This window comes from Protobothrops mucrosquamatus, unplaced genomic scaffold, assembly GCF_001527695.2.
Source record: "Protobothrops mucrosquamatus isolate PMUCROS unplaced genomic scaffold, P.Mucros_1.0 scaffold1767, whole genome shotgun sequence".
In the NCBI taxonomy this organism is placed as follows: domain Eukaryota; kingdom Metazoa; phylum Chordata; class Lepidosauria; order Squamata; family Viperidae; genus Protobothrops; species Protobothrops mucrosquamatus.
This window is the reverse complement of record NW_015387907.1, coordinates 167,318-185,066: the sequence shown is the minus strand read 5'-3', so window position 1 is coordinate 185,066 and position 17,749 is coordinate 167,318. Positions and strand designations below refer to the sequence as shown.

Genomic DNA, 17,749 nt, shown 5'->3' with positions numbered 1-17,749 from the left:
TTTTTTCTCCAGGTTGTGAGAGGACTTTCATAACAGTGAGTGCATTATTTTCTCATAATCGAGTCCACTTCAGGGAACAAGAAATGTTTTCCTGCTCCTTCCCAGGCTGTAACAAGCAGTATGACAAAGCTTGCCGGCTGAAAATCCACATGAGAAGTCACACAGGTGTGAACTAGGGTACTGTTAAAGTTTGCGTTTGGTTGGCTTAAAGAACAATATGTTGATTGGATAGATGCTATCCTTAAAAGCTGATAACCTGTTTATAGACAAGGATTTAACTGTATGTTGTAAAGAATTTGATTGGTAAAATCATCAATGTAAAGAAGTTAATGAATATAATTGCTAACCAGATTAGGAATTTTTGAAAACAAATGTGTTAGTCTTTGTATATGCAATTTTTGTATGCCTTTTTTTTTTCAGGAGAAAGACCTTTCATTTGTGACTTTGAAGGCTGTGGCTGGTCTTTCACCAGCATGTCTAAGCTATTAAGACATAAAAGGTAAATGTTCCAACTGATTATACTGAAAATCATTGCTAAACAAATATTGTATACATTGTATTTAAAGAAACTGCAGTTTAAGTTTGAAGAGTTATAAGTTCAGTAATAGAAAATGAACTTGAATAAATGCTCTTAACATAAATAGACTTTGTTTAAGTTGAGCGAAGGCAGTCTGCTTAGCTAAAACATTTTTGGAGTAAGTCTAGTAATAGGCTTTAAAAACGTATCAGACTTCAATCTATTGGTATATGATTTTCTCAGTTCTGTGCAAGAAGTGCTTGATCTTAATGTCAATTTAATTACTCTTGTAGGAAACATGAAGATGACAGGAGATTCACATGCTCTGTAGAAGGTTGTGGAAAATCTTTTACAAGAGCAGAACATTTGAAAGGCCATAGTATAACTCACCTTGGTACAAAACCATTTGAATGCCCTGTGGAAGGTATTATTCAAACACTTGATTCTATTTCTGCATAGATTGATTGATACGTAGAAAAGACCAAACTATATATATTATATAGCCAGAAGGATTGCTGGGCTGAAGGATTGCTATTGAATCTCACGACAGGAAAGAAAATACTTTTAAAGTACAACCTAATTGTGAAGAAGGAGCTAAATAAATCTTTCTTCCAAAGGAACGTTTTTCTTTCGAAAACTATTTAATTTCAAGACTTCTTTTTCATTTTTAGGGAATATGGACATCCCCCAACAAAAGAAAAATAAAATTGGAGTGGGGGCAGGATGGAGATTTAATTTCTGTATTATCTTTAAAGCTCCCACTGCCTTGATAAATGCAACCGTAGTTGGATAGTGCAGTTCTTTTAGTTAATTTGGCTCTGTTCTCACAAGCTTTTGAAGCTGGTATTGCATTTATAGCTTTTGTTCTAAGATTTGTAAGATCACCTTTCAAAGGTAATTTTTGCTGTCAGTATATTTGCTTAGCTCTGTCCTTCTTGCTCCTCTATAGGGATGTGACAGACTGAGTACTGTGTATACAACTCATTCAAACTGGTTTATCTCCTTAGCATTTTCTTAGCTTTGTCACCTGTCTGAGGTTTTATCTATAAATCATTGAAAATTGAAAGAGTAAAGATCTGGGGAATCAAAACACCGAGGTCTAGAAGTAAGGGATTATGAAAAACTGTGCTGTCTGCAATCTCATAGGAAACTCTTATAATAGGGTTTAAATCTACACATGTATATTATATTCATACTAGCTGTACCCAGCCACGCGTTGCTGTGGCTGGGTACAGCTAGTCTGGTAAAAGCGTGTGTTGCTTTTACGTCCAACGGATGGCGCTGTTTTTCAAAAGCATGTTTTTACCTGTCACAGGTGTGACATCTATATAATAGTAGGTATTTAAAAACACGCGTATTCGAACGCAATGTTGTGTCAAAATTTCAAATCAATCGGTGAAGAACTTTCGGAGATTTAAGATTTTGAACAAACGAACATTTACATTTTTATTTATATAGATGATCCAGTTGTTGTATATTTCAGGTTGTTGTGCAAAGTTCTCAGCACGCAGTAGTCTATATATTCACTCCAAAAAACACCTTCAGGATGTGGATTCATTGAAGATGCGTTGCCCCGTATCCAGTTGTAGCAAATTATTCAATTCAAAGCATAGTATGAAAACACATATGGTCAAGCAACACAACTTTAGTGCAGGTATGATTTGCTTCCTTAGAAGACTGAGTTATCTGGGGTTTGAATAATGTATAGAATGTGTTATATCTAAAGATCTTGCAAAAAAAAAAGATTTATTCATTTCACTGAAGTTAATTATTTGGGTCTATATCAGTGGTCCCCAACCAGTTCCATGGAGAGAGGTTTTTCCACGGACTGGAGGGGAGCGTGGTTTCGTATACTGCCCGCATCCCATGGATGGGGCTTCGCTTGTTTGTGCGGCCCAGTTTCTGGCATGCATGGTCCACAGACTGGGGGTTGGGGACCTATAGTCTATATATCTGATTTGTTCTTTTGTGGATACTTGATATATGTATAAATGTTGAAAACAATGTTTACTATTGATTTACAGAAAGCATAATGATAAAATGAATGGTTTTGAGCTATAAGACATTTTATATTAACATAGTGTTGTTTATAGGGCTTCCTGCCTGAGCAGAGGCTTGGACTAGAAGACCTCTAAGGTCCCTTCTAACTCTGTTATTCTATTCTATTCTAATTGCTGGATGTAATGAGTAATGATAACTGGAATGCTTAGCAGATTGTTCAGAATTGAGGAGTGAGTTAGCCAAGGGTGGGTGATCCTCCTTGATTATTTAAAGATAAATGAATAAAGAAAAGATTGTAGTGATGTTACAGGAGCTATTATCTGGTGAAATATTATGTATGTATTTTCATAGGCAGACAGTATTGCCACTACTGTGGCAATTTTTATGGTAACCAGGATTGTGGATCTGAAAATTAATGTATCAAAGACCAAATTAGTTATTAGTTAGCTATATTTAACAAAGAAAATGAATGAACGATGGCAGGCTATACATAAATGGCAAAAATAACAGCAAGTAAATGAATGTAGATAAAATGTTTATGAAAGGTAGGAATATGAGTGTAGGGTTTTAAGTAATCTTTCAAATAATACCTATCAAAAGAAGCAAAGGTGATTATGACATTGTTCAGCGGGAGCAAGAAGTGGGTATAGTAGGAGAAACATAAACATTGAATGCAAAATAAATGGGTCACCTAAGTGTGGGCAGTGAAACAACCATTTTGGGTATTGCTCAAAGGTTTTCTCAGTTGATGCTACTACAAATACCTTCTTTATTATTGAAAATGTCTTCTGAATAATTCATATAGAAACCCTAGTATTCTGTGTGACTTGCTTTTCTGTATGGTTCAGCCAAGATTAGCAAGCTGAGAATGACAAATGATGTGTTTTGCCCAAAGTTCTGTCTTTCTTACATAGCGTAATAGTAAAATGCACATAAAGGAGGAGTGGGTCTTGTGCCACAATGCTGCAAAGATCTGCCCTTTTATATGTAGTGAGATATTACAACTCTCATACTTAAGGACAGAGCAGAGCTTTACACCATAATGCCTCCGTTCACATCCTCTATAAATACTGCTGGCACTTAACTGCTAGTTGTGTGAAAATTACTTCTAGCACTATCCATTTTGCTAGGGATGCATAGCATATTATGGAAGTCTGAATATGTGTTAACAAGAAGTAGAGATTATCTGAAATCCTAACAAAATTACACTACCGTGGCATAGTAGCATTGAGTTCTGACACTACAGGTAGTCCTCAACTTCTAACAGTTCATTTAGTAACCATTTGAAGTTACAGTGGCACTGAAAAAAGTGACTTATGACCATTTTTCACACTTATGACTGTTACAGCACTCCCGTGGTCACATGATTTACATTCGGATGCTTGATAGCTGACACACATTTATGATGGCTGCAGTGTCCCAGAATCATGTGATCCCCTTTTGCGACCTGACAAGCAAAGTCATGGGGAAACCAGATTCATTTAACAACCGTGTTACTAATTTAAGAACTGCAGTGATTCGCTTAACAGACGTGGCGAGAAAAGTTGTAAAATGGGGCAAAACTCACTTAACATAGTTCTCACTGAACAACATAAATTTTGGGCTCAATTGTGGTCGTAAATTGAGGACTACCTGTACTGTTTTCTTCCAAATTTAATGAAGATAGTGTTGGCTGCTTTGATTGGAAATGGAAGACGTAAGTTCTTGGAATGAGGCTATGTAGCCAAATTGGAGGGAGAGGAACGAGGCAAGATTTATAGGATACCTATCATAGTAACTAGGTAACCTTATAAAAACATTTTGCTTTGTTTCAGATCTATTAAATCAGATGGAAACCATTGGTTCCCTCACACCTAGCAGCGAACTTGCCAATTCAGGACAAAGTGACCTCAGCAATGTAGATCTGGTGTCCCTTTTTTCTAGTGTATCTGGGAACTCCTCTGGAATTTCAGCTGATATGGCTCTCATAAACTCTGGAATCCTTACCATAGATGTTGCTTCAGTGGGCTCTACGCTTGGAGGCAGTCTGTCTGTCAATAGCAGCTCCCTTGCTCAGACAGTTGACCCACTGATTTTAGTGGCTAGCAGTGACATTCCACACAGCCTGGATAGCTCTCTTTTATTGGGAACCACCACCACCGTTTTACAGCAAAGCACTTTAAGTTTGGATGAGGTACAGACTGTGAATGCAGAAGCCTTAGGCTCATTAGCATCTTTGTCAACAAAAAGTTCCAGTCAAGACTTGCACGGTTTGACTTCTAGCAATAACCTGTCAGTAGACACGGCCACTTTAACCCCTTCCAGCAGCCTTGGTGGAAACAATACAGCTGAATTATTAGCTCCAAATAAAGCAGAGCAAACTTTGCTTCCTAGCCTGGACGTTGTGGAGCAACAAGAAGGCAGCAAAGTGGTCACTCAGTATGTGTTCTCCAACCCTTCAGGAAGTTACAGTGCACAGAAAGAAACTGATCTGAGCACAGGGACTGGCAGCTCTATTCCGGTATGCAATAACCCTAAGTAACTAGTTTTTATTACTGTCTTAGTTTTGAGGATATTGTCACTGTGAGTCATTCTCTACCAGATCAAAAAGGTTTATGGAATGTCTGCCCCGAGTGGAGTCACCATGTATTTTGTATAATGTAAGTGGCATAAATTGTTTCTGCCTGTGAAAGTGATTCAGTGCTTTTACATGTTGTGCATCGTATTAAGTGAAAGAGGATAGTCTTTTTCATAGCAGGAGCTTAGAAACCAAAGCTTAATTTTTATTCGTTATTTCCTCCCCAAACCGTTGTAAATACGAGGGCAATTTGGAAATAAACCTCCTTTTGGTTATCAATGGCAGACCCTCGCAGAAACAGAAATAATGTTATACACAGTAGAAAACTACAACGTTACATTACTTTTCGACATAATCACTCAAATTGAGGCACTTGTAACGTCTTACAAGGTTTGAAAGTCCTTAGTAATAGCCGCTCGGTGCCCAATCTCAGCTTTGGGGGGGATGATCAAAAACATCCCAACGGAACTGCTTCAAAAGTTCTTGGGTGCGTCTAGCGGTGTGCGGGCAAACATTATCGTGAACCAACACCACACCGGAAGTGGTGCCATAGACAATCCCGCCAAATGTGAAGATGCCAAAGGAGTAACTGCTAGTGAAGTTCATGGAACGTGGTTCGACCATCAATTCAGATGTCTACTGTGAAACCTTACGAAAATTCAGATGAGCCATCCATAACGAGTCGGGGCATGCTGACTTCCGGTGTGGTGTTGGTCCACCGTAGTGCTCGCCCGCACAACGCTAGACGCACCCAAGAACTTTTGAAGCAGTTCCGTTGGGATGTTTTTGATCACCCGCCTATAGCCCAGATTTGGCGGCGAGCGACAACCACTATGGAATTTCAAAGCTTGTAAGACGTTACGACAAGCGCCTCAATTTGAATGGCGATTATGTCGAAAAGTAATGTAATGTTGTAGTTTTTCCAACGTGTATAATAAAAGTTCTGTATCTGCGAGTGTCTGTCATCGATAACCAAACGGAGGTTTGTTTCCGAATTGCCCTCATATTTAAAACTCTAGGTATGCTTTGGGATTGAGTGACAAAAAAGTATACTGTATCCACCCTTATAGAAAAAGACGTTTCTTAAAAGTTTTGCCATTGTTAGACCTTGTTTTCTCCATCATGTTGTTGAAATATGCCTTTGATTGCATGCCTTATCTTATTAAAATATATACTGACATATATACAGGATTGCATGCAAAGATAGCTTGCACAGTAAAATGTCTCTATTTTCTGCAGCCCCCCTCTGAAAAATAATCTGTTCTGTGAGGTTTTATATCGGATTTTGGTGTTTTACAAAAGGAAGGGAAATTTATTTTGTCTATGGACTTAATAATAGACGGAGCGTTGCAGTGGCTCAGTGGTTAAGACACACGTTTGAGACTCAAGCACCGTGCAACAGGTTGAGCACCCATCTTCACCTAGCTCAGGTGTAGGCAACCTTGGCTCTTTTATGACTCGTGGACTTCAACTCCCAGAATTCCTGAGGCTCAGGAATTCTGGGAGTTGAAGTCCACGAGTCATAAAAGAGGCAAGGTTGCCTACCCCTGACCTAGCTCCTGCCCACCTAGCAGTTCAAAAGTATACAAATGCACGTAGATAAATAGGTACCACTTTGGTGGGGAGAAAACCGCGCTCCATGACATCATGCTGGCCATATAACCATGGAAGTTTCTTCGGGCAGCGCTGGCTCAATGGCCTTGAAACAAAGATGAGCACCAGCTCTGTAGTCAGCAACGTCTAGTAGAGTAAAATCCTACGGACTTAAGCGGAAGGATGCTACACAGAACTCAACATAAGCAAGGAAGCTGTTAGGGATTCATCCATGTTATTAGGAGGAAACGGCATTCCTAATGAAAAGTTGCACATCTAACAGTCTACCTGGATTTAGTGATGTGAACAAACCCTTTTGTGTCATCAGGAGAGTGGTGGGTCTGCGAGAACAGATTATCGAGCTATTCAGCTTGCCAAAAAAAGAAAACAAAAAGGAAATGGGAATGGGAATGACATAGGTGAGTATTAATTATTTCAGTACAGTATATTGTGTATACACCAAACTGGATCTGAGGGTAGTATCATTATATTTAGACTCCCAAGTTGAATAGAGAGTCAGTTTGGTGTAGTGGTGAAGGCATCAGGCTAAAAACCAGGAGACCCTGAGTTCTAGTTCTGCCTTACGCACAAAGCCAGCTGGATGACCTTGTGCCAGTCACTCTTCCTCAGCCCTGAAAAGAGGCAAGGGACAAACCGCTTCCGAAAGACCTTGCCAAGAAAACTGCAGGAACTTATCCAAGCGGCTGCTAGGACTCAAAGCCCCCCCTCCCTCAAGGTTAAATAGAGTGGCAATTGTAACTTAAAATTTGCAATATGATCTAAATTCACATTTATTCAGAATTAGCAAGCCTTCAGATGGCTCACAGATACCCCAATTTTGAAGCTCCTAGTGGAATATTTATCTTGGCTGTACAGGACAATTTTTTTTAGTTTTGTGAGATACATTTCATCCGCAGCATATAAATATATACTAGACCTTTGAAGTTGAAACAAACAATTCTTGATTAGCACACATTATCTACCGGCATCAAGTACCCACCAGACCTCTAGAAAACACCATTGAACACATCCACACACAACAAACTACTTGCCGAAATACATATTGAACCATTATTTACAAAATGATTGGGGGGGGGGGTTGGGAGCGCTGTAGGCTACAGCATTTAGAATTCTTGCCCAGAATAACTCATATTCTCTCTCCCTCTATATATGTGTATATAATTTTATCAAGAGTTTTTACATAATTAAAAGATAAAACGAGGAAAAGTATATAAAGTAGGAAAAAAATGATAGAAACTGTACAGATGAACAAAGGAAAAAGGAAGTTAAAGAGCAGTTTTGAGTCTTCTTTATAGCAACTACAAGGGAGTCGAGTCCTGTGGGGGTTCTGGCAGCTACCTAGAATAGAGAGGTGGCCAGAGCCTTGGATAGGATTGTGCCCATTTGGCCTGTTGCTCCCTGTGGTTCACAGAAGACTTTAGAGAGCTGAAAAGAGGAACTTTGTGCATAACTGGTAGATAAAATTGCCTGGATCTGGATCAGTTGGATGCCAAGCATGGTTCAAATCCTGTGGAGATGCCCAGGGAACAGGCTTAATCCGTTATTGGGGACAGTTTTACCATGTTGGACCTGAGGAAGTGGGCAGGGTCCTTTGGGCTACAAATGCCATCACCTGTGGGCTAGATCCATATCCCTCCTGGCTGCTCATGTGGGCGGCTCAAGCAATGGTGAATTCATCCTTCACGAGAGGGGGTGATGACAGCTTTTAAAGAGGCAATAGTGTACCCTCTCCACTAGAAACGGTTATTGGCCCCACTATTGTAGACAATTTTTATCTAATCTTCCACCTTTCCTTTTTAGGGAAGGTGGTTTAGAAGATGATGGTATTTCAATTCCACAGGATATTGGCTAAAATTGATGATCTGGACCCTTCTCAGTCAGGTTTCAGATCTTTATACAGGACAGGAACAGCACTGTTGGCATTTTTAGATTAAGTAATTTTTTTATAATCCTTCCTTTCCAAGGCCAGTGAATATATAATCTTTCCTCCTATTCTGAAAGATCTCCCAGTTCTTAGGAGTAAATTTTTAGAAGATGAAAGTCACTAGGTAATGAATAGGTGTAAAAATTGCTCTTTCTCCTTTGTTTGCGAATAGACTGTTTGTATGCGGCCTCAACTATTAATATGCATAATAACAGTGTTTAAATAATCTGCTCCCTACATGGTAAGATCGTATGTTGTATTCAGAGATGTTTAGGAGAAGTATTTTCAGAGATGTAATGAAATTTGCTTCAGAATGCAGCTTTATATTTACAAATGCCACCTCTTTATTTCAGGCTCAACTGACTCTGGTATAAGAAAAAGCAAAAATGATAAAGTTAACTGTTTTAGTCCTGGAAATCGGTTATGCAACAGTATTTTGCCTAATGGAAATCTAACAGTAAGAGACCCTTCGGCTGGCACACAGTTTGTTCAAATTCAGTTGCTTCAGGTAACAATTTGCAATTTAACTTATGGAAAACAATCTGGTTTTTTTTTCAGGAACGTGTAGCTGGGATTTGTGATACAATATGTTGTGGAGATAGCTAGATAGAGCAAGCATGTTAGGATTTGGTGCAGCAAACCCAAATTCTGCTTAGGAAATAATTGCAAAGTTTTAAGTTTCCAGTATTTTTTTTAATCATGTCTAAAATTTCCATCTGGTTTTTTTAATCACATGACCAAATTAGTTTTGCCATTCTTTTGCTTCAGAAATAAATATTTGCTACTAGCTGTACCCGGCCACGCGTTGCTGTGGCTCAGTCTGGTTAAATGGAAAAGAAAGAAAAGAGAAAGTGCACGTTTGTGTCATAGGTGTGACATCTATATAATAGTAGGTATATAAAAACACGTGCGTATTCGAATGCAACGTTGTGTCAAAATTTCAAAGCAATCAGTGAAGAACTTTCGGAGATTTAAGATTTTGAACAAACGAACATTTACATTTTTATTTATATAGATTATTATTTTTTTGAAGGATGCTGGTAATAAATAACAGAGAAATGTAAAAAGATGTATTTGGCAGTTGAGAAAGTCAGGGAGGAGGGGGGGAAATGAGTTCAGGTGCAATTTTGTGCTCCTCAACTATGTGGTTCTAGGATTTCTCCACCTGTGAAAAGAGAGATGTGCTACTAAAAATACACCCTGGTACCTTGCTGCAGTAATAAATGTACTACTGGTGCATGGAACGTCAGAACCATGAATCAAAACATATTTCATGTCAGATTAGAAATATTGAGATTCAGTATTGACATTATAGGAACTAGCAAACCTAAAGGGGGCGGAATGAGTCACTTTACATCAGAGAAGCATCAGATTTTTTACTTCAGAGAAGAAAAATTATAGATGAAATGGAGTACCAGCGTTGCTAATAGATGGATGTCAAAAGGCTCAAAGTCCTCAAACAATAGAATGATATAAATTCAAAACCAAGCCAGTGATCTGAGTCTTCAGTTGCAGAGAAACCTATGAGGACTTGTAGTGCCTTATTAACATGGCACCTAATAATGTCATATAGATTATAGGAGCTTCCTAGAATGCTGACGTTGAAATTAAGATAGCATTTGGAATACAGGTAGTCCTTACTTAACTTTTCTGTTTAGTGATGTTCGAAGTTACAAAACCACTGAAAAAGTAACTTTATGACTGGTCTTTGCACTTATGACCAGCATCCCCCTGGTCATAGGTTCGGGTGCTTCACAACCAGCTTCTGAGAAGTGGAATCAATGGAGAAGCCAATAGTAAAACCACAAGTCACAGTCACATGATGTTTTGCTTAACAACCATGTCACTTTAGAGACAGAATTACTGGTCTCAGTTGTGACTGTTAAGTGAGGACTACTTGCAATAGAAAAAATGCTTTAGAGACAACATTACTTGGAACAGCTCTTATTTTCTTCACAACAACCACCCTTAGGGGTGGTTTGTTCTGTGAGAGAGTAACTGGCCCAAAGTCACGCAGCTGGCTTAGGCCTCTGATCTTTAGTCAAGCACTTTAATCACTACTCCAAACTGGTTCTCCAGTTTCTTTTTTCTTCCGGCAATCTCAAATATGACACCATAGATGGGTATCACCAAAACGGACCACGCTAAAATCAAATTGACTGTATGCTTATTCTGCAAACAAAGATGGAGAAGTTCTGGAATGGACTTACTTTAGCAAAAACTGGTGACAATTTTTGCTTTCTGAAAGAAGTTGATTGCAGTAGGATTTATTAATATATGTGCATTAAGTCAATGTTAGATAATGATATGTTTTTGTTGCTCTGGCCTCAGTGAAAGGGCTCCTAATTGAAGTTATATATTGCTGCTGCTAAGCATATCCACATGTTTGTAAAGTGACCAGTTGGTTGTTCGGATAGGAGAATGCTGTTTGTAGTTAGAAACTCATTTTGTCTCCTTTGTTGTTAGGATGATTCTCCAGGAGAAGGAGATCTACCCTTCCAGCTCAGTTCTCAATCTTCCTCCTCACACTCTCAGCTGACAGTAGATTTACCTGTTCATATTCTTCAGGTACAAAACTTTTGAGTTGCAACATTGGATAAATGCAGCTTCAGCTGATTCGCTATCGTAACATTAACCACTACTTTTAAGTTTACAATAAGGTGCCTTCTGTGTTTGGTTGTGTCTTTTAATTTTTACAGTGTAATGTAAAGGAGAAGAAAGTAATAGAAACATGTTGCAGACTTTTTAGTGAGGATTTTAACTGTTGAGAAATATGAGTAGTTCATTCCTGTAAACATGAAGTTAATAGATTTTAAAGAGTGCAGTGTTTTTGTAATCTAAGGAGTGTAGTTGATCAATTGCAAATTGTGAAGTTCTGAACCTTTCTTTAACATCTTGAATTAAACAGGAGCCACACAATTCTGCTGAAGAAGATGCCAATTCTGATAATTCCCAGTTTACAGGAAGCACCATTAATCTACAAGACCTTGAATGATTTCGTTGGAGATAGAAGCATTGGAACTTTCAGACACAGAAGCATCCTGAGAAATAAGAGTCTGTTCCTGCTTTGAAAGGAAAAAGTAAACAATGGAAGCATGCTCACCAGTGCTGGGATGCTTGATGGTTATCGTGCAACAGAAAACTTGTTCAGTAAATTTTATTTGATAAGGCAATTTGAGATCTTGGTATGTTCTATCTTAGAGTCAGGAAAAGGAACATATGGGGGAATTAGAGTCCTGCATTAGAGCGAACGTGCAGTGGTGATATCCCACATTGATTTTAAGAATAATTAAGAATTAAGAACAATTCTCAAAATAGTAGATAATTAAGCTTAGCACTTTTTTCTTGAAATGAATTAAATTTGGGGTTAAAATGAAGGAATAAGCAGGAAGGCCAATTTATTTTTGCAAACTGACATTTTAAAGAGATAAGAGCATAAAAATAGTACCATACTCAGGGATAGTAAAGGTTGAATTAGTAGAGCAATATGATTTCTTGCTCTTGCTATCTCTAATTTAGCATTTTACACGGAACGTGAGAAAGCTGCCTAGCACATGTTATTTCTTACCACTTTGGTTATGTTTACAGTAATATAAAACAGTATTGCCAATTTGTACAAAGTCACCTTTATTACATATACCCATCATGGTGCATTTTTGGTCAAAAATAGGTTTTGCTGATTTCAGTAGAACTTACTCCTAAATTAATGTTGAAATGACGGTCTGCCTACTATTTACATACAGACTATCTGGCTGCAGAAAGAGCTTCCAGCTAGTGTCAGTAGCATATAAAAGTAACATCTTGACCGAAACGAAAAAATACATCTTTATATGTTTTTAAAATACCTATCTTTTATTATAAGATAATAGAATTAATTCATACAGACTTTTAAGAAGAAATACTAAGACTTCAGCTAAGCAGAGAAATAAATAAGATGTCAGTGTTTTACAATAGAATTTAAGTCTGGAACTTAAAGCATTTTATTCATGACATGCCACATGGCATTAAAATTATACATATGTACGGCTTAGTTAAAAAAAGTTGTGTGAGCATTGTTGTTTTTTATACAAAGATATCCCACAAAGGAACACGTTCGAATTTTGCTTATTTATTTACAGTTAGGAGAAAATGAAAGGTTAATTGCTTTGAATATATGAGCGAGCAACAAATTTCTCTAAATTGACCCTTCTTCCATCACATTCTAAATTTGTATTCTTGGAACTCGTGCTTAAGTAAAACTAGCCTTGCCCTATTACCTCTGCAACATCTTCTAGCAGCACTGACAAAAGAGGAAGACTGATAAACAGCCTTCTCTGGACCTTATACTGTTCACTGTGCATCATGTGGCCATCTCTGTTTTGGAAGTCAGGAGCCTTAGGAAATATATTTCCTAGACCTATTGAAATCCGAAGGGAGGTCCTTGGGCCTGGTCTCCCTTATACAATATGCCAGGAGGATATTATGTCTGGAATGGCTTTGGAAATGTTATTTTCTACTGTGTTATTAAACCATGGATAAATTCTGTCTTGGATTATTCACAGTAGATTATTCCAAATTAAGAAGACTTACCCATAAATAGAAATATACTAATTGATGCCTGTGCCTTTTGAACTTCATTTTCAGAAGAATGTAGTTTAGAAGCATTTTATACAGATTACATTAATTCAGATTTTGATTTGTGGATGTTTTTTTGTTTTTTTTAGAAAAAAGAAAATCTTGGGCGGGTATTTTTCATTGACTGTAAAACATTTACCTGACTATCTTGACCTATTACTATACATTTACATTATCAAAACAAATTATTTTTATTTCTGATATAAAACCTCTCAGTGGAAAAAGTGAAGAAATTGCTTATTTGTAAACCTCTTGTCTTTTCTTTCTATCACCAAGGTTCAGTTTTCAAGATAAATGGGGGCATTTTGTCCTCAACAATTGTCACTTCAAAAACTCAGTGGAATAGTTCACACACTTACTGTGATTGTGATCCTCTGTAAACTGGAATGCAAGCACACCTGTCTGTTATAAAGACACACAGGTAGATTTAGATTAAATAGGTGGACCACAAGAAGCCTGTTCATTCCTTATTCCTTTTCTTTGAGTAAAAAAAAACATTTTATGTGGCCTCCATTCCTACTAAGTATGGGGCAGACCACTCAATTCTTTTTAACTCAAAGAGGATCCCTAACTTGGTAAGAATGTGAATTGTATCATTTGTTGTGGTGCTTCTGTTTTACGGAGTCTTTGCTTATTGAAAAATAAGTAATTGCTTCTCTTGGACAGACAAATGTGTTCTTTTATGAAGTTTATATACCACTCAGTTTTAACTCATTGTAAATTCCTAATTGCTTGAGAGCAAGCATTAGATTTATTCTGGCAAAGTCCATTGCTGGCAATGGATATTTATAATCACGGAGTTAAAAGGACTAATAAAATTAATTAATGTCCATTTTCTTCATTTCAACTTTTATTTTTGTGATATCCATAGAATCTGCTTAATTACAAAAAAAATTGAACCTGATATTGAAGATTGAATTTTTTTTAAAAAAAAATCATATTTGTCACTGATATATCTATTTTCCTAGCTGCAAGACTTTAGTCTGATCTTTGGTCACTTTGGTAGACATTGTTTTCTATCACTAAGTTTTCATTTATTGACAAAAGAAATTGAGCAACATTTGGATTTCTGATTTACAACTATGAAAAGATGTCGTCTATATTTTGATCTATTGTATGTCGCTATACTTAGGATAGAGTAGCTTTCTCCCCAAATTTGCAGAGTTATCTGTTGAAACATTTTCTTGTTAAGATTGTAATTTGCAGTATGCTTCATAATGTCTTGTAGCTTTCGACTGCTAAGTAAAGTAATAGAGCAGCTCTTCTTTTTCTTTATCGATCAGCCCCTGATCCTCATCTTCTTTCTCCTTGAAAGCAGGAGGCTCAGAACGAAAAATTAATCTTCGGCCAGTCTAAAAAATGATCACAGGGACACTTAAGAACAACTCTGCACATTTTATACTGAAATAATGCAAATAAATTCATTTTGGGCTAAGTGTATATCGGTCAAAGCAGGGCCAACTTCTCCTGACCACCTTTTTTTTACCTGGGCACGGTTTTATTTCTTCCTTCCACAAAGAAGTTTCTAACTATGCTTCTTCCCTTCTGTCATTATTTCATTCAATATGAGTATAACAGGAAGAAAGATGGCTTCTTCCAGCAAGGAATATTCAATACTTATTTAAAAATTTGGAACTATTTTTACCTGTCTTTCTTGGCAGAAGATACTCCTTAACAATAAAAATAATTACAGTTGCGTTTACTATTCAGTAAACTAAAACTTAGGTAGAACACCAGTAATAATTTCTCTACCACTTCATTCAAGTGCCTGATTTAATGTACAATGACTCAAAAATTCTCTATGATTTGTGATTTCTAATTCTCAAATCATAGTTAGGTTCAGTACGTAACCTCATGAGTTATGGAAGGCATGTGTGAACAACAACAAAATCCCTAGAGAATTATCTCAAAATGTTCAATTTGGAAAGTAAAATATCTGGTAAAATGTTAGAACTGATATTTTGTGTAGATATAAAGTTCTATCTCTTTATCTATAACCAGGCAGTATTATTCTGCCATTGCTGGAATAAACAATGAAACTTGTGTCGCACCTCTAGGATAGCATCCTATCAGCGCTACTGTCTTGATGCTGCTTGATAGATGTGCATTATTTTTATACATAAGGAATTCTGCCTTTCTGGTATTTCTGCATCACTGAGAGAGGCTAGCAGTAGTTAAGGTCAGTACAAAGCATTGAAACGGTGGGATAAATTATGAGGTAGTAAAAACAAAAAAGGTTTATCGCTTCCTGTAAAATGAAATTGTAATCACGGTTAAGTGCCAACCTGGGTTCCCAAGTTACTGGAGTTCTACAATTCTCACGTATCCTCTAATACAGGGGTGTCAAACTGCCATGCCGCAGGCAGTTGTATCATGCGGAGGCCGCACCCACCCCAGCTCCAGCAATGCGGAAAAATGTTGTGATATGTCGTGACATGTCATGTGACACGGCGAGTTTGACACCTGTGCTCTAATATGTTCTTTTGCTGAGCAACAACCAATTTATTTATTTGCATTACCAATCACACTTTTGGTATAGTAGTGGTGTTGAAAATCACCAGAAGCCTTATATAGGCAACCCTTACATAGGCAGAGTTGTCAAACTGGCGGCCCACGGGCCAGATGCATTACATGCAGGCCACGCCCACCCCGGCTCTGCAAAGGCAAAAAACGTCACAATACGTCACGTAATGTGATCGAGTTTGATACCCATGCCTTAAGGCAAAGGTCCCCAACCTTTTTGGCACCAGGGACTGGTTACATGGGGAGAGGTTTTTCCATGGATCGGAAGGGGCGTGGTTTTGTGTGCTGCCTGCATCCTGTAGATGGGGCTTTCCTTGTTTATGCAGACTGGTTGCTGGCATGCCATGGCTCGGTACTGGTCCACGGACACTGCCTTCTGGATCTAAGCCATTTAGAATTTTAAAGGTAATAAATGCTTCAAATTGTGCCTGGAGAGAGCCTGATAAGCAACGCAGACATGGTTCTACTTGTAAATGTGCTAGATTCCTCTGTTCTCTGTTATGGCAGCTCTTAATTTTCTCAAAGATCCAGAGGATAATTCCATGCAGAGCACATTGCAGTTACCTAACTTACATGTAACTAAAATGTGTCATTATTGTGGTCTTTTTCTAACTTTGTTAGGAGCTGACCCAGTTGGCATATGTACTAACTGGCTAGAAAAACGGATTCTTCAGAGAAAGATGATCTTATCCAAAATCAGCTGAATTACTATTCAAATTTTTATTTTCTTCCACTAAGGCATCTCTGTTTTAAGATTATCTCCATTTATAAGGATTGGTTTTCTTTTAGTCCATTGTGGTCAATCTCATGCATTGATTCAGAAAATGAACAACTTCCTCAACTCAATATTGCCCCCACCAATATTGGCTCCTCATTTTTATCAATGAGGGATGGAAGTCCGAGTTAACCTTGAGCCCGTCAGGATCGAACACCTGGCAGTGAGCAGAGTTAGCCTGCAATACTGCATTCTAACTATTGGACCACCACGGTTGCTATTATTATTATTATTATTATTATTAGTAGTAGTAGTAGTAGTAGTAGTAGTAGTAGTAGTAGTAGTCCTTACTATTTTCATTATATGTAATAGTAAAATGTAGAAAGGGGAAAGCCTGAGCTAGGTTTTCACTTTATAGCAAGAAATATCACTAATCAAAAATCCCTTTGGATTTGCAATCTTTGGTCTTAGAAACAAGGCACAAATGTAGATACTGAATCCAGTCAGACCTTATTCTTGTTCATGTGTAGGCATGAAGCGTCTTTGGTGCTCCCTGAGTTTTCTTGCTTTCTTGCAGACATTTCATTGCCCAAACTAGGTAATATCAGTGCTAGTAATGTTACCTAGTTTGGTTAATGAAACATCTGCAGGAAAACAAGCTCAGAGGGCACCAAGGACCCATCATTTCAACCCTGAGCTGCAAATATTCTCCTTTATTGGTGCCTCATGTATAAACCGTTCTGAACTAGAGTTACAAAAGGCTTTGGATGGGAGAATTGATAAAATAGTCTGAGCTACTGAAATCACAAAAAGATGCAACAGCAGATGCTCAGGAGATATTCAACATACCTTCTTCTTAACATCAGCTTGTGCTCTTGCCAGGGCCCGCTGCAGCCTCTCCTCCTGCAACTGTCTCTGCTGCCTTATCTTTTCTTCTCTCATCCTGGCCAAATAAAAGAGCAGATTAAAAGTTAGAATTGCAAGTCGCATAAGCCCAAAATTGTCTTGGAGAATTCTACTGAGCGTTGGATCCACAAAGACCTTTGCTCTTCACAGACTCAGGCTCAACCCTTCCAAGACCGAGTGGAGGAACAGACTCAGGCTCAACCCTTCCAAGACCGAGTGGCTGTGGTTGCCAGCGCCTCGGCATAGTCAGCTGACACCATCGCTGACTATAGGGGGCGAAACTTTGGCCCCCTCGGAGAGGGCGCACAACTTGGGAGTCCTCCTGGATTCGCGGCTGGCACTGGATGACCATTTGTCGGCCGTGACCAGGGGGGCGTT

At 38.1% G+C, this 17,749-nt stretch overlaps 2 protein-coding genes across 2 annotated transcripts in view; one reads left to right on the top strand and one right to left on the bottom strand.

The window, feature by feature from the left end:
- Positions 1 to 5: 5 nt before the first annotated feature.
- ZXDC (ZXD family zinc finger C) lies at positions 6 to 12,175 on the top strand (the record flags this gene model as incomplete). The annotated part of the gene is made up of 9 exons (XM_015823093.2): positions 6 to 165; positions 421 to 499; positions 811 to 941; positions 2,001 to 2,171; positions 4,333 to 5,018; positions 6,997 to 7,087; positions 8,967 to 9,121; positions 11,080 to 11,181; positions 11,522 to 12,175. Coding segments are annotated over 9 exons (1,662 nt in total), but the record flags the coding sequence as incomplete, so codon positions are not given.
- A 48-nt stretch (positions 12,176 to 12,223) lies between these two features.
- Positions 12,224 to 17,749, bottom strand: part of CFAP100 (cilia and flagella associated protein 100) — a 31,834-nt gene continuing 26,308 nt past the window's right edge. The window contains exons 15-16 of the mRNA XM_015823095.1: positions 17,315 to 17,408; positions 12,224 to 14,579 (exon numbers count right to left, since the gene is read on the bottom strand). Coding sequence (XP_015678581.1) covers positions 14,466 to 14,579; positions 17,315 to 17,408 — 208 coding nt within the window. The 3' untranslated portion in view covers positions 12,224 to 14,465. The remainder of the gene's footprint in view (positions 14,580 to 17,314; positions 17,409 to 17,749) is intronic.